Source organism: Anser brachyrhynchus, assembly GCF_964034855.1.
Source record: "Anser brachyrhynchus genome assembly, chromosome: 19".
Classification (NCBI taxonomy): Eukaryota; Metazoa; Chordata; class Aves; order Anseriformes; family Anatidae; genus Anser; species Anser brachyrhynchus.
In genome coordinates, this window is record NC_137712.1 from 2,380,650 (window position 1) to 2,396,509 (window position 15,860).

The 15,860-nt window shown below is 61.3% G+C and overlaps 1 protein-coding gene across 1 annotated transcript in view; it reads right to left on the reverse strand.

The window, feature by feature from the left end:
- Positions 1 to 9,034: 9,034 nt before the first annotated feature.
- LOC308180404 (carboxyl-terminal PDZ ligand of neuronal nitric oxide synthase protein-like) overlaps positions 9,035 to 15,860 on the reverse strand; it is a 31,861-nt gene continuing 25,035 nt past the window's right edge. Inside the window, exons 4-11 of the mRNA XM_080562035.1 lie at positions 15,473 to 15,531; positions 14,766 to 14,874; positions 14,517 to 14,658; positions 14,016 to 14,176; positions 12,447 to 12,614; positions 11,982 to 12,147; positions 11,541 to 11,901; positions 9,035 to 11,022 (exon numbers count right to left, since the gene is read on the reverse strand). Coding sequence (XP_080418161.1) covers positions 10,533 to 11,022; positions 11,541 to 11,901; positions 11,982 to 12,147; positions 12,447 to 12,614; positions 14,016 to 14,176; positions 14,517 to 14,658; positions 14,766 to 14,874; positions 15,473 to 15,531 — 1,656 coding nt within the window. The 3' untranslated portion in view covers positions 9,035 to 10,532. The remainder of the gene's footprint in view (positions 11,023 to 11,540; positions 11,902 to 11,981; positions 12,148 to 12,446; positions 12,615 to 14,015; positions 14,177 to 14,516; positions 14,659 to 14,765; positions 14,875 to 15,472; positions 15,532 to 15,860) is intronic.

Consider the following 15,860-nt stretch of genomic DNA (forward strand, 5'->3'; position numbering starts at 1 on the left):
GCACAGGCCCACCGCTCGCTGCCCTCCTTCCCCGGAGCAAGCAGAAGGAGCTATGCCCAGCCCTGCCCCGGCCACTCGGCCCTGTGGCCGTCAGCCCCTGTTCTCCTGCAGATGCTGCCTGCGCTGGCAGCAGTGGGAGATGCCCCTGCCGGAGAGACCGGGGTGAGAAGTGGCACCCTGAGCACCCAGCGCGCTGTGAGCACTCTGGGAGGAGTGATTCCCCGTCCTGAACATCACGGCTCTCTCCTGCCTGCTGGCTCGCAGATCCGAACCCTTCTTGCAGCTGTGCCATGTGCAGAAACCTGTGCAGGGACCCAAGGAGCAGCAGAGTTGGCTGCAGAAGTAGACATCCCCAGCACGCAGGCAGCACCAGCACGCAGTGCTCAGTGCTTGTCCTTGCAAACCCTGCTCTGCTCCCCATCATCACTCGCTTAGAGCCTTTGTTTCTCCTAACCATGAGTGAAACCAGTTGTGGGATTTTGTGTTAAGGGCATGACATAATCAGAGTCTGGGAATTCCACTGGAGGAATCCTTTTGAAGATTTACTAGTCTGGCTAATTACAGTAAAACTATGAAGGTGCTGCAGTCTAAATGATTAACAGTTAATAAGTGGAGGTTTCTGCTTTCTTATACTTTTTTTTGCTACGAAACAAAACAGACCAATTCTGGCTACGTCACTAGCGGTTTCTTTTAGGAAGGAGATCTGCCAGAGGCGTGCTAACAGGTTTTCACAACTCCACTGTCCATCTCTGTTGGTGGTAGCAGATCATTCAATTAAAAATGTAAGTCACTTCCTTGCTTCTTTCTATGTTTGTTGCTTTTCTGCCTTTCTTTAAGCTCGAGTAGTGACAACAGCCTGAAGGATTTATTTGCTGCTTGTTGACGTTTTCGCTTTCTGATGCGCATCCTTACATTACCCTGTAGAGTTCAGGCCATCTCAGCCACAGAGAGATGGTTTTGAGGAAAGGCAGCCTTAGAAAATATCTATTCCACACTCCTTCCCTCCCCAAATGCCCACATTATCAATACACTTAATAATTCTAAATTTGAGTATCTACTTCCATGTATTTACCTGTTATTGCCATTAAAATATTTGCTCTCTGTCCCAGCATCTTTATCATGTTTTTGATCGGATGTGTTGTAATAAACCCGCCACGTCTCATTCTCTGCCTGCTCCACCTCAGAGCTCCTGCAGACCCGGCCCTGCCCGCCTGCACATCCCCATCCTCCCCACCCGCTCCTGCGGCCTGCGAGGGCTGCCCTCGTGCCGTGGCTGAGGGCGCGCAGGTTGCTACCGTGCTGGTGGCATCCTCAGCTTGCAGGGGTGATGTGGTGCTGCTTCAGTCGGAGCTGCTTTTCCAAATCGGGCCCTAAATTTCCCCGTGCCACCTTCTGATGTCTGTACAGGGATCTGGAAGCAGCACTGGGTGCCCGGGGGAGAAGCACTGCCCTGTGTCTGCTGCCGTGGGGCGAGGCGCAGTGGGATGGGGCTCGGTGCCACGTGGGGTTGGAGCGAGGGGAGTGAGTAGCCATGGGAAGGTGATGAGAGGGGCCTGGGCTGAGCTGGTAGCGGGTGCATGGAGGCGGCAGCAGGGCACCTGAGAGGCTCACAAGCAGCGGAGAACCTCGGTGACTGCAAACCCCATCTCAGGGCTTGCTTCAGCCACCACAGGCCAGCTGCCCTGCGCATCCCTAGGGCGGGAGGCCTGAGCCTGGGCGCTGCTGGAGCCTCGTGTCCCCGGTGCAGCCAGGTGCCAGCCACCACGGAGGACGAGCAGCTCCCGCGGCGCGGCGCTACCGGGTGCTGGCGCCGTGCCGAGCCGCCCACTGGCGAGCTGTGGGTGGCTGGGCTGTCGTGTGGTAGGCAAAGTGCTGCAGAACAAAACTGAATTGAAGTGATTCTTTCCCTCTCCCCTTGGCCTGCGAGGAAATCTTTTTCCATTTACTATAAAACATGGTCCTTAATAGTGCTGAAGTGTTCTATGTATTTTAAATAAACATGAGTGGATTTGAGCCCAGGAGGACATGAAAGAATGCAGCGTTTGCGGGGTACCGGCCCGGCACACATGTCAGCAATTTGGCTGCCTTGTGTACTTTGGCTTTTAAAAAAGCATTTAAAAGTAAACAAATGAAGGAAAATCTGGCAGCTGGATTTCAAAGTAAATTGCTTTCAGCTGATAGACCCCGTTTCCAGCTTGGTTGGGTAGTATCAAGCCGTACACATCCAGCGAGAAGAGCAAGCGGCCAAGGAGGAGAGCGGGGGTGGGAGGGAGAACAAAAGCAGGGAAGTTCTGTGGATTTAATTCTTCCATTTCCTTCCTTTGCACCAAACACTCCCTGCCTGTCACTGCCCTCATGTCAGACGGGCAAGCTCATACTTCAGACAGCAAATTGCGCTCCACCGTCTCCCAGCCCCTGCTCTGCTGGGGCTCGCTGCCTCCTCTGGCCAGGCTGGGAGCATCGTACTGGGGCCAACACTGTCCCCGTGTCCCCTCCAAAAGGCACGGCGAGGGCTCTGTGCTCTTGTCCTGGTGTCCTGCTGCCAGCCCCGCAGTGCAGCGGGGTGACCCCCACCCGCGCAGCCCCCGGTGCTGCCAGCCCCAGCAGGCATCGCCCCGCCGGCGAGGGAAGCGGAGCTGGAAGCGGCAGAGATAACGCAGGCATCAGAAGCGCGGGCTGCGGCGAGGCCCTGCGCCTCCGGAAGGGCCTGGTGTGGCCCCGAAGGAGGAGACTCAGCAAATGCTGACAGATAATAACGAGGTCCCGGGCTGGACAAAGAGGGGAGGTTGCTGAGGTCACGCTTTGGCTCAGCTTCGGGCTCCTTCTGCTTTGACTCGCGTTTCCTCAAGTTTATAAAACTTTCTGCGGGTTGGTTCGGTGGAAAGGGCAGAGGAAACCGGTGGGTCTGCAACGCTGGCGGCATGGGGCCCGGGGCCGGGCTGCTCCACGCACGCACAGACGACGTGCCCAGGGCTGTCCTGCTGGCACTGATGCTGCGATGCCACCCCGGGGCTGTAGGGCCCTGCAGCCCCCCGGGGAGCGGCGTGTGGGTGCAGCAGGAGGAGGCAGCACAGGGACGGTGTCCCTGCAGCGCTCGGCGTGCTGCTCCCCACACCACATTGCAGGACCCCGCTCTGCTCCCCAGCCATGCTCATGGCAGAGGACACGGCTCCATGCGATGCTCCCTTTAAGTGTGCAATTAATCAGAAAGGCTCGCTCTAATGGCTTTCCTCCTCCCTGTAACACAGCAAATGGAGACCCCTCCTGGCTCTCCTGGCCACACTGAGGTGCTGTACCCCACAAGGGAAAAACGTGGCGAAACTTTCTGGGTGAGCAACGCTGAGCGCAAAAGGAGCCAGGGCTGAGGCAGCACCGCACGGCCGTGACGGGAGCCAGCCGGGCCGGCTGCGCCGAGCCGCAGGACAGCTCTCATTATCCCTTGGCACAGGAGGCCTCTGGCACTGGGAGCTGGCAGCGCCCACACGCACCTGCCGGCACCAGTGGGCTCACCGGGAAGTTCCTGGCTCTCGTTAATGCCATGGAAAAATGTTTTTGAGGCTCCCCAAGTGGCCCCTTCCTCTCCGCCCTGGCACAGGCTCCAGCACCCTGCCCAGGCGCTCAGGGCCCAGCCCCAACACCACGGCCCTGAAAGCTGCAGGGAAGAGGCTGCAGGACACAATGCGAAAGCACCTTCTGGGTCCTGTAATTTCTTTTTCTTCCTCAGGTAGGCAAATGGGGCTAGAGGTCTAGATGTGGGGATGTGGAGGATTCGTTCGCGTGGGGAAGCGGCTGCGGGTGGGTGAGGCTCCAGCCCTCGTTCAGAGGAATGGAAACAACCCCCAGCAAAGACAGTTGCTTGGATGTCCCTGTGATTAACGGGAAGAATATGTAAATGTATATAGCGGTTGCCATGGCTACCAGAGGCATTACGCGGGTGCTGAGGAAGGCAGAGCCCCCGGCCCAGCCCGGGTCAGGATTTGCATTCGCGGCACAGCGGCACCCCGGCACCCCGCGGTGCTGGTGCAGAGCCACCAGGCTGCACCCACCCCATGGCACCGCCACGTCCCCAGCACCCCCAGCAAGACCTGTGCACCCCTGCCCGGCAGGATTCATCCTGAGGGAGCAATGTTCCTCGGTCCCACGGGGCCACACAGCAGCACAAAGCTGGGAGCGGGATGGGGATGAGGCCTGCACACAGGTGCACCAACGCCCCAGAGCCATCCAGCCCCACCTCACACCAGGCCAAGCTCGTTGCTGGCTGATCCTATAAAGCTGGGAGGGGAAAGAGGCTCCCCCTGCATGGAGCCTGCAGAGCTACCCCTGCCCGCCTGCCCCCAGGCCCTGGTAAGTGCTGCGGGCGCCATGTTGTGTCACGTCACATCATGTCACTTACCCCTGAGGCTGTCACGAGCCCTGACAGCAAGGAGCCCCCGGGGGCTTCGTGCCCTCAGCAGTGCTCGTGTCCGTGCGCCAGCCCCAGGACCTGCTGGGCCACTGTATTTGGAGGGAGAGAGTGAAACCAACCGGCCTTCAGCACCCTGACCCGAAAAGGTCCTGGCTGACAGCTGCTTGCACGTCTCACTGCTGCTGCCGCATGAGCAAAGTGCTTTAAAAACTCTAACAGAAAGCAGCACCCCCAGATAATCTGAGAGATGGCACACTGGGGGGGTGGGGGCCAGGAACTGAACCTAAACCTTGTGTGGGAAGGGGCTGCTTGGGAACGTGTCGCTTGTCCCTCTGTACCCCACGCTGGTGAGGCCCCACCTCGAGCGCTGTGCTCAGTTTTGGGCCCCTCAGCGAGCTGCGGGATGTGTTCAGAGTGGAGCAGTGAAGCTGGTGAAGGGTCTGGAAAAGGAGACGAGGAGCGGCTGAGGGAGCTGGAGCAGGGGAGGCTGAGGGGAGGCATCCTTGCTGTCTACACCTGCCTGAAAGGAGGCTGCGTGAGGAGGGTGCTGGTCTTGTTCTTGGGTGACAAGTGACAGGATGCGAAGAAATGGTCTCAGGTTGCACCAGGGGAGGTTTGGGTTGGACATCAGGAAGAATTTCCTCACGGAGAGGGTGGTCGAGCATTGGAATGGGCTGCCCAGGGAGGTGGTGGAAGCATTCAAGGGATGTGTGGCTGTGGCACTGAGGGACATGGTTTAGAGGTGGACTTGGTAGTGCTGGGTTGATGGTCAGACTGGATGATCTTAAGGGGCTTTTCCAACATAAATAATTCTAAGCTTTCGTTTAATGTCGAAAGTGTAAATTTCAATGTTTACCCTCAAACTGCTTTGCCAACCCAAGCTGAAGCAAGGCTGTGAGTTATCTCTCAGAAGCCGAAGCCCCTGCTGGCAGGGTGGATGGGTGCCCTGTGCCCGACCGGCTGGGACCTGCGGTGCTGGCAGAGCCCGTGGGTGCCCCCGCACCGACAGCCCCTGTGCCTGTGGTCACTCCTGGCTTTGGGGGGCAGCAGGGGTGTGGGGACCCCGAAGGATGTGGGGATCTCCCTGGTCCCCTGTGGCCGGCCCCGGGCTCCTCCGCCTGTCCGAGTGCTCCGCTGCTGTTACAAATGGCAGGCGTGCACGCCTGGGCTCTCGTGTCTGCTATTTCCTTATAATTTAAGAGCCTTCCTCACATTAATCTTTTTATTTTTATTTTGACAAATGTATGTTTCCAGGAAGTTGCTGAGGTCAAAGCAGCATCTGTTGCTCGTTATTTTGGGGGATGCAGAGGGTCTTTGTGAGGGTTTCCAAAGCAACAAGGAATTAAGTGGTTTGTAAAGCGGAGACCAGGAATGAGGAGAGGGCTGGGGCTTCCCGAAAGGCAGCTGAAGATGCTGATGAAAATCAGATCAGCTCGCCTGTATTTTCTTGGAAACTTGATCTATTTTTCTTGTACAACTGTCAGCCTGACTCCCGTATTTCAAGCACTTGGCCGGAGCCAGCTCTGCGTTTCGGCGCTGGGATTAGCGTGGCCCCGGTCAGACTCGCTTTCCCCGGCCCACGCCGGCTGCTACGTGCTGCCCAGGAGCACGTGCGTGGCACCGGCCATAGCGTGCTCCGAGGGGCAGGGGCGAGTGAGGTACTGGGGACCTGCGGTGCGGGTCTCCGGTGTGGTGCTGGCTGCGGACACACAGGCAGGGGACCAGTGTGATGGCCCTGGGCCCCCTGCACATGCCCCAAAACGAGGGGCTTGGGGCTGAGTTTACACCTTAATTTGCCCGACACCCCTTCCAGGGGCACGATGCTGCTTTGATCGCCTGCTCTCGGGCAATGAGCTCAATCTGCAAAATCGGCTGAGAAATCAGTGCTGGGTCGGTCCCGAGGCCAGGGGCTCTTGTGCAGGGCTGGTGTAGCGGTGAAAGCTGCTTTTTCTTGCAAAACAACCCAAGGAGGGTCTGGTGCCAAGGCGAGGGCTGCTGAGGAGCCCAGGAGATTTATCGCTGAGGAAATACTTTCTCCAGCAACGGCCGACGGTCGCAGCAGGAACAATAGGAGATTCGCAACGTGAACAAAGCTGATTTCGTTCTTCTTTTTATCAATGCGTTTTCCTTGCGGATCCTCCCTTCCTGGAAGTGGGAGATGCAGCTTCCCCCGCGCGCTGGCCGTGTAATCAGCAGGAATGGCAATATCCTGGCTGGGAAGCGAGCTGTGAAACGCTGTCGCCCGCGCTGATTTATGAGCCCGGGATGGCGCAAGCCGTGGCAGCGGCCAGCGGCGGGGCTGGCCCGGGGACAAAATGCCAGGGCGCGTGCAATATCCACGTATTCTTTCTCCTCCTCACCGGGTCCCCGGGGAGCCCACGAGAGGAAGTTAATGGATTAGACACACACGTTCCGTTTTATTTTATTTTTTATTGCCCTGTCTTTCCAAACGCCTTTAGCAGACGTGCGATGACAATAGGGCCAGGCGGCGAGCGTCCCGGCCAGGCAGGCGGGGGGGTCAGCAGCCTGCTTGCAGGAGGTCAATGCGATGCACGGCCGCTGTGGGGACAGGGGGACGGGCCTGTCCCGAGTGAGCTCCGGGCAGGGGCAGCACGAAAGTGGCTCCATGGCACCCATGAGCTGGGCACCACCATGGGAGCAGGCAGCCTCTGCGGGGCCCTGCTGCCGCCATCCCATCCCTGCCCGCCAGGCTCCCGCGCCCCCACCGCGCCGCACCGTGCAGTCCTCACCCAGTGCCGGGAATATGAAATAATTATTCCAAGTGATCAGATTTTAATTATGCAACACAGAGGATGATTATTGTACGCCAAATTGGTGCCGAGTGCTTAGTTATGTATATGCCAAATTTAGTCTATACTATTATACCCAGTGGGTGGCCGTAGACAATCAGGAAGTAATTAGTTTTGCTGGAGGTTGTTCGCCTGCCTGGTTCGCTGTGCTGTCTGGGGAGCGTCTTGCTGCGCTCCGTGAATACCGCGGGCTTTGAGTTCAATACCGTCTTTTTGTGACAAGCTAATAAGCTGTCTGCATGGCGGCCTGTAATTAGCGCTGTCGATATTCATTTGGAAACCGAGACCGCGCGAAGCGTCTCTGCCGACGGTGCTTCCCTTTGTCGAGGCTCGGGGCTGGTCCCACCTCTCCTTCGAGGGATGGGGACACGGCCACATCCCGGGCACGTTGGCGAGGGAGCAGAGCTGCGGGGAGAGCACCACGATGCCCAGCCGCAGCCCAGGGGTGTGGGAAGTGCTGTGCAGCAGCACCTTCCTGGGAGGAGGGATCCTGCGGGGTCCCTGCTCACCTTCTGGGGTCTCGCCGGCAGAACCAGCGGTGCTCAGGGTTGCGCTGGCTGGGAGAAGCCGGAGCCACCGCGGCATTGCCCCCGGGCAGCGTTTGGTGGCGGTGCTGTGGGGCATCGGGATGCGGCCGCCTCGGCAGAAATGGCCTGGGTAAGCCGGGCGGGAATTGCCTGAAGTATGGAGCAACTTTTACCTCTGTTACACAAAGGAAACTTTCCTCCTCTTTTTGTCAGAGATGCTCACTCCATTGAAATGATTGGCATACTGGAGAGCTGAGAAACTAAATTGTTTATACACTAATGAATAGAAGCTTGATTGCAAGATCCTGTTTGGAAAATTATAGTGCTGAATTGAAGCCGTACAATTACATCCAAAATGCTGCATATTCATTTCATCTGCTTTGCATAGAGATTAACAAGCGAGCCCTAAAGCAGACTCTGAAATTAAAGCTAACACCAGATTTAGTCACAGGTTACAAACTAAATGGCATTGTTTGATGGATATGAATCTTTACCACCTGCCTGCCTGATGATTGCTAGCAGCTTACCAGACAGCAAAGGAAAAAGTTTCTTCCCATGAAGGAAGCATAATAAAACGTGGGGTTGGACGTGCCCCCTCCCCGCGCGGCCCCGCCAGGCAGATGTCTCTGCGGAGGCTGCGTTTCCATCCCGCCCCTCGGCCAAGCCCCCGAGGACGCCTTCGTCCCGGGCCCGTTCTGCTGCTGGCTGCAGCCCCTCCGGGGGCCTGGGCACTGCGGGTGGCCTGGGGGCATGGTGCTTGGGGTCCCCGTCCCCACCTGGGTCACACCCTGCAGGGCTGGGCTTCGCCTCCCCCAGGGCTCTCCCTCCCTGGGCACCTGGGCTGGGCTTGGTTTGGGGCCAGGATTTAGTTTGGGAGCAGGAACCAGGGTGTGGAAGGGCAGAGGGAGCTGGGGCTGCCCCGTCCCAGCTGGGAGCCCCAAGGGGTGTGGGGGCTGCGGTGGGTGGCAGCAGCGGGTGCGGTGCAGGCACCGTGTGCTTGTGGGGTTTGCTCTGGAAATGGGCCCTGTCCCTGATGAGGAACCTGTCCCCCACGTGGCAGCACCTGTGGGGACACGAGGCCTCCTGTTATCCTCGCTGGCATGGTGAGGGGGGGCGGCTGGGGCTGGCAGGGGAGCAGGCTGGAGGCCAGGGGCTGCCCTGGCTTCCAGATGGGATCTCCCTGCCCCAGGAAAACTTCACAGCCCCAGCCTGGTGCTGACAGGGTACCCCCAGGGCACTGACATAGCTGGGCGGCGAGACGCTTCCCGCGAGCGGGGCAGGGACCACAGCACTGGCTCTGCAAATCCGAGACGTTTATTTTCTTTAAAAGTCAGTTACCAAACCGCAGTGTACGTTATCTCCTAAGGAGCGGTCGCTCTGCCTCTACCACGCTAACGCGCAGCCCGACCGCAGCTCCGCCAGCCCGCAGCTCCCACCGCGGCGGTGCCAAGGGCCCTCTGCTGTCAGCTCCCGCTCGGCAGCTCCTGGCCAGCGCTGGGCCCCGCGGTGCTGTGCAGTTGGGGGGCCCTGGGGTCCCACCACCCCCTCCTGCTGCACCGGGACTGGGGCAGAGCTGCTCCGATTCTCCATCTCCAGACACTTCCCCACCTCGACCCTCCAGCACCTTCCCAAAGCCCCTCTCGCAGACACCCACATGAATATCGCATCCTGGGCTCCCTCCCCAAAACCCGCCCCAGCTCCCGTGCTGCTGGGGGACGTGCGGCAGCACCCGGCGTCCTCGGGTGTTCCCCCAGGGCTGGGTTTCCTCCTTAAACCTTCAGTATGCAAACTCATCCCCAGACATTCACACTTCCCAAACAAACCCAAACCGTACTGTAACGCCCCAACACGACGAAGCAGCGTCCGCCTGCAGCCCCCGCCTGCTCAGAGGTACGCGTGGCTCAAACACGGAGCAGCTGCCTCCAACACCCCAAGGTGCAGGCAGCACCCGCCGCAGCAATGGGCTCCCCGGGCTCCCCTGCACCCGATCACCCCGTAGTGGCCTCCTGTGGGGCGGCCCCCAGCCCGCACGGGCAGCAGGAAAAGGCACCTTTGGAGGGAGGCAGCGGTGGCATCGCCGCATGGGGACATGGCAGCAGGAAAGTGAGGCTGCTGTCCCCAGAACAGGGCTGGTGTCGGGGCAGTGAAGCACCCGCTGGGGTGGCACACGGTGTTAGGGTGGATGGACTCTGATGGGCTGGGGTAGCAGCAGGAGCCTCGTGTCCGAGTATTTACAGCCCTGCCGTGCCCCTCCCCAGGAGCTCCGGGGATGTTTCTGGGGTGGGACAGGCAGGGTGACGGTGAGCACAGCACCGTGCGGTGACCGCTGGCTGGCTGGGAACCGCCTCAGAGAGAGCCCAACCAGTGCCATCCGCATCCAGCATGTCCTGGTGTCCAGCAGCACTGTTTGCACCCTCCCAAGACCCCCGCGGGCCACCCCACCGCACTGGGGCCACAGAAGGCACCCCTGCTGCAGGAAGTTTGGGGTGGCCCCGTGCTGTCGGCAGCAGCGACGTAGTGGTGAGCGTGGTCTGTGCCCCTGCCGGACAGCAGCAGCGAGAGCTCCCCAGAGGCAGGAACCCACGTGGCACCCCGAGCAGAGGCAGGACAGGCAGACAAGGACAGGGGACAGCGGGAGGGCAGTGTGAGCTGGTGCAGCGGGCAGGGACAGAGAAGGGACCTGCCGCCCAGCTGGGGCGCAAGGGCCCCCAACCCCAGCGCAGGCAGGGGAGCGGTGTGGATGGAGCCGCTGGGACTGCCTCCAGCCAGCTGCCACGCGCCGTGGTCTGACTAAGAGGGGACCCTGCTGGGCCCCACCGTAGTGTCCAGCTCCGGTTCCAGCAGCTCATCTTCTGAGAAGCTGATGTGTAGGCAGGTGTCGTCCACAGGAGAGAAGGGCAGTATGCTGTCCGTGGGGCTCACCAGCACAGCCAAGTCCTTGCTCAGGACCTCGCTGGCTGCCGGGTCGTGGCAGCTGGCGGGTGGGGACGTGTGCCCGTTCTCCCCAGCCCTGTCCTTGCTGAGAACACGTTGGAAGGTCCTGGAGGGGACGGGCTCTGTGCTGGCGGCAGCGCTCCAAGCAGGAGTCCTTGCCTCGGAGTCCAAGAGGGTGAGGGAGCTGGCAGTGATGTTGGTGAGGCTGGAGACGCTGGGGCTGGGAAGGCTCACGTGGGCAGTGCTCTCGGGCTTAGCCTCCACTTCCAGGCTCGGGGAGGTCTTGCTTGACCTCTTGCGTAGGATGGGTGGCGGTGGGTTCAGCTTGGGAATGGGCTGCTGCCGCCTGGGAAGCAAGAGCAGAGAGGAGGTGACGGGCAAGTAGTTACTCACCTGTGCAGATGGCTCGGTCTGGCTGCCCCAGGCTCTCCAAAAGGCAGACACCTTTTGTGGCTCGGTTCAGTGCAACCCATTGCTGCGTATGTTGGAGCTGGGGTGCCGCAGTGATGCGGCATTGACCACATCGCTCCAGTTGGACAACCAGTGACCCTCATCCCTGTCCCCAGGGGTGGAGACGGTGGATTCCGCACCCCAGCTCTGCCCTCCTGGTCTCAGCCAGCGCACAGACCCTGTGCTGCCCGTCCCTGCCCCTGAGCCACGGCACCAAGAGCACAGCCCTCCCTCCCCGTGCCCCGGGCAGCTGTGAGCACCCTGCTGCAGGCGCTGTGCTGTCGTACTGCTTTTGGCTGGGATAAAGTTAATTTTCTTCATATTAATTCGTGTGGCGCTACGTTTTGGATTAGCGATGAAAGCACCGCGGTGCTCCCGCTCCGGCAGGTGGGAGCGGAGGCAGCGGAGCCCCACCTGTCCTCGTCCCCTCTGTCCACGTCCTCTGCCTTCTGCCGCCCGCTCCCGTTGAGCAGAGCCACGTCGCTGACCTCGGAGCCCTCCACGCGCCTGCCGAGCCCGTCCTGCCCCTCCGGCGCGGCGGCCAGGCTCTCGTCCCCCTCCTTGCTGCCGAAGCAGGGGCCGCCCCGCTCCAGGCCCAGCAGGTTGAGGTAGGAATCCCCAGCGCCCAGGGCCGACAGCGAGCGGGGGCCCACGGGGCTGCCCAGGACGCTGGCGGGCGTGGAGGTGGAGGGCAGGGCGATGTCCAGGCTGTAGTGGTTCTTCAGGTTGAGGGACAGCGACTGCGCCAGGGACAGGTTCTGCAGCGAGCGGTCAACTGGGAGAGAGCCGAGGGGGTGAGCGAGGAGCCGCGGCCGCCCCCGCCGCCGGCAGCGCCCGGTCCCCGCGCCCGCTCACCCGGCTGCCGCCGCTGTGCCCGGCTCTCCAGCGCCTTCAGCTGCCGCACCAGCAGCGAGACGTGCTGCAGCAGGTCGCGGTTGGTCAGCAGCAGCTGCCGCACCCGGGCCTGCGCCTCGATGCGCGCCGCCGTCTCCGCCGCCAGCTGGTCCTTCAGCAGCTGCACCTGCGGGGCGGGACGGGGCTGCGGGGCCGGAGCCTCCCCGGGCACCCCCGGAGCATCCCCGGAGCATCCCCGGGTTCCCCCCAGGGCCCTCCCCGGAGCATCCCCGGGTTCCCCCCCACCCCCCCCAGCCCAGCTCCCCGGGCACCCCCCGGCTCTGCGCGGGGCTTGGGCGCCCTCTGCCGGTCCTCGGGGCCCCCACGGGCCGGGAGCGGCTGCCCGGTACCGTTCGGTCCCGTCCCGGTCCTGCAGGGCGAGGAGAGGGGCTGGGGGGTGTCCCCCCGGCACGGCAGGACCCGTACCTGAGCCACCGCCACCTGCGTCTGCTGCTGCTGCTGGAGGAGCTGCTGCTGGAGGAGCTGGAGGCAGTGCTGGGAGGCCAGCGGCGTGATGGAGGCCGAGGAGCAGGGGCTGCCGGGGCTGAGCAGCTGCTGGGAGCCGGCCGGGCACAGGGAGCAGCTCTCGGGGTCCTGGCATGGGGAAAAAACCCGGTGGGGAGGGTTGGTTAGCTCGGGCTGGGGTTCAGACAGCAGCTCCCCAGGAGTTTGCTGGGGCCCCGCGGCACTGCCTGGGGGGGGGCAGAGCTGTCCCCGCAGCCCTGGCACTGCGGGAGCGTTGAAGGGGGGCAGTCCTGGGTGCTGTGTGTCTGTGTGAGAACATTTTGGAGCGAGCCCAGCTCCCTGCTTCCCCCAGGCAGCAGCGTCCCTCAGGGCTGCCTGAGCCTGGCTGCAGCGCGGAGCAGGGAGGGCAGGGCGCTGGGACGGGGGCGGCCGGCAGCCACCCAAAAGCCCCCCCTGCCTTCCCCACGCCGCCCAGACCCAGGCTGGGCACTGCTCGCTGTGCAGCTGCCAGAAACAGCCCTCGTGTCCACGCTGTGCTGTGCACCCCCAGCCCCCGGCTTCCCAGTGTGGGCCCTGCAGAGCCCCGGCCAGCGCAGCGCAGGGATGGTGACCCCACGGCCGTGTCACCTCCTCCTGGGCAGCGCGGTGGCACCAGGGCAGCAGCGGTCAGATCCACAGCTAAACGTTAAAGCAGAGCAAAGCCCAGCCTTCTGAGCCAAGGAAATAAATCCAATTGAATGCGTTTCATCGCAGCTGTTTGCAGCCAGGCTCTGCAAGCGATACAATTGTGTGAAATGAAATGATGCCATTAAGGCAGCCAGGAAATGCTCGCTGAACAGATCTGCAGAGCAGCTAATTCATTACGGCGTGCCCACGGCCAGCACTGAGCGCACCCTTTGGTGCCTTCGCTGCGGAGGCCGGGCTGCCCGGAGGGATGCTGCTGCCTGGGGGTAGCAGGGAGCTGGGGTCGCTGCCAGAGCACAGACAAGCGACTGCTGCAGACCAGCCCTGGGGCCCAGAAACCCACCTGCACGGCATGGAAATGCTCGCCTTGCTGGAGACACCTCTTAGTCTCCCTATTAACAGGGCGGTGCTGCTGCTGGGGTCCCTGCCTCGTTTTCCCTTCCCAGCGCTGTGTGATACTCTCAGTGCACTCAGTCAGGACCCTCCTGTGCTCTGCCCTGCACCAGGGGACTCTCACGGGTTGGGGAAGCTCTCGGACACAGCCTAGCCACAGGTCAGCTGGATGCTGAGCAGCCAGCCCTGCCGTGGGCCTGCCCAGGGAGACGGCGGTGCTTCGCCCATGGTGGTGACGGCCCTGGCTGGCTCCAAGTGCTCTGCGAGCCCGAGCTGCCTCGTGGCATGGGGCACAGGGCTCTGTCTGGTCAAGGTGTGCTTCAGCTGCTGAGCTTCCCCGGGGCACTGGGAAGGTGGGCACTGCAGTGGGGGCTGCACAGAAGACCCCTCCCCAAAACATCGTGAGCAGAAGGGCATCAGCAGCATCCCCAGCTTGGCCCCATGCACTTTTACCTGGCAGTTCTTGTCCTTGGTGCCTTGTCCAGGTTTCAGCACGCTGAGCTCACCCCTGGCAGCAGGCAGCTCTCCTGGTCCCCTCTCAGACACGCAGATGCCATCAGAGTCGAGGCCAACCTCGTCCACGTCTGTGATCTTGGAGCCTTTTATCTGGTGCACTTCAAACAAGACGGATAAAATGAACCAAGCACAGCCGCCAGCTGGGGCTGCCAGCCCCGTAACAGCCCAGGAAGAAGAGCCAAGGAGCCAAGTCCCTGTGTGCTGTGGTGGGGCAGGAGCGAGGCGGCGTGCCAGGCCACCACCCTGCTGGAAAAAGAGGCTCAGCCCCCGTGTTCCCAGGATGGGGAGGTGGGAAGGCCGGATCCCCCGCGGCCCCAGACAGATGGGCCACGAAGCTCTCGCTGTCAGCGGAGCTGGCCCACGAGGACAAGTCACTGTGCAGCCCCCCCACCCCAACACATCCCTGCCACCCGGACCCCGTGGGGAGCTGGACGTCACCTTCGGGTGGCTGCTCCTCCGCCGACTTGTCGCTGGCGCCGTCCGCCTGGCCGTCGGCGTTCTGCAGGGCGTGCTGCAGGCTCAGCTTGTGGCACACCTCGAAGGCCTGGCCCACCGTGCGCACCACGCGCATGGCCTGGCTCTGCGGAGCAGAGACCCCCCTCCCGTCAGCCCTGGGCGGGGGTCCCACAGCCCCATCCACCCCCCGGCAGGCGGGGCGCGGGGCCCGACGCGGACGCAGCGTCCTACCTTCTTCTTGGATTTGAAGACGTTGCACCTGAAGGAGTTGTTGGCGCCGTCCCTCGCGATGTAACTGAATATTTTCAGGTCTTGCGAGTCGTGAGACACGTAGAAGATTCTGGGGGAAGGCACAGGGGGAATTAGACACGCAGAAGAAGCTCTTTCCCCAGACAGACGTGTTGGAAAAGCCCCCGGACAGAGCCCTGCAGGGTTTTCTGAGTGCTGCCACCGCCAGGCACAGAGCAGCAGGAGATGCCTCCGGGTGTGCTTCTCTTCTCCAAGTACCTGGAGATCCCAGAGCAGGCGCTATGGCAATCAGTGCATCCCGTATGGGTTAATTCCCTCTAAGAGCTCATGCCCCAGCATCAGGCCCTTCTTCAGAGGCTCACAGCGTCCAGCGAGCCGTGCTCTGCAGGGGACCACAGGCAGCTGTCCTCTGCGTTAGCATCAGAGAGCAGTTCAGGTTGAAGGGATCTCTGCAGGTCATCGTCTGACCCCTGCTCAGTGCGGAGCCAGCTTCAAAGCCAGCTCAGTCTGTCTGTCTCACTCCCAAAAATGCACGAAAAAGATTCTCCGCCAGCAGTAATTTTGCGGCCTCGTTAATTTTTCACGGAGCTTTGACAGCCTGCCCTCCCGGAGGTGGAACAAGCAGGAGGACAGCTCTGCATCCCCCCAGGGCTGGATAAAAGCACCTGGGGTGCCCCCCCGGCACGTACCTGTACACGGGATCATGCATCACCACCATCTTGCTCTCGTCCCAGGTCCACTCCTTGCGCTGTAAGCAGGGCAGAAACACAGTTACGGTGGATTAGAGGCACTGAAACTCCACCACGCCGATGGGCAGGACCCACGGAAAAAGGCGCATTTGTCCCCAAGCCAAGATCGGGGCTACAGCTGGACTGGTTTAATGGTGGAGGACTGGGCAGTGCCAGCTTAAAGGTTGGACCAGATTTTCTTAGGGGTCTTTTCCAACTGAAATGATTCTGTGACTGCGTTAGCAGTGGCCGTGTGGTCGGTATCTTGGATTAAAATAGATTTCTTTAATCATTTATCATATCTGGTCATCTGATCATAGCCTCCAGGGCTGAAAACTGTTCCGAAGAT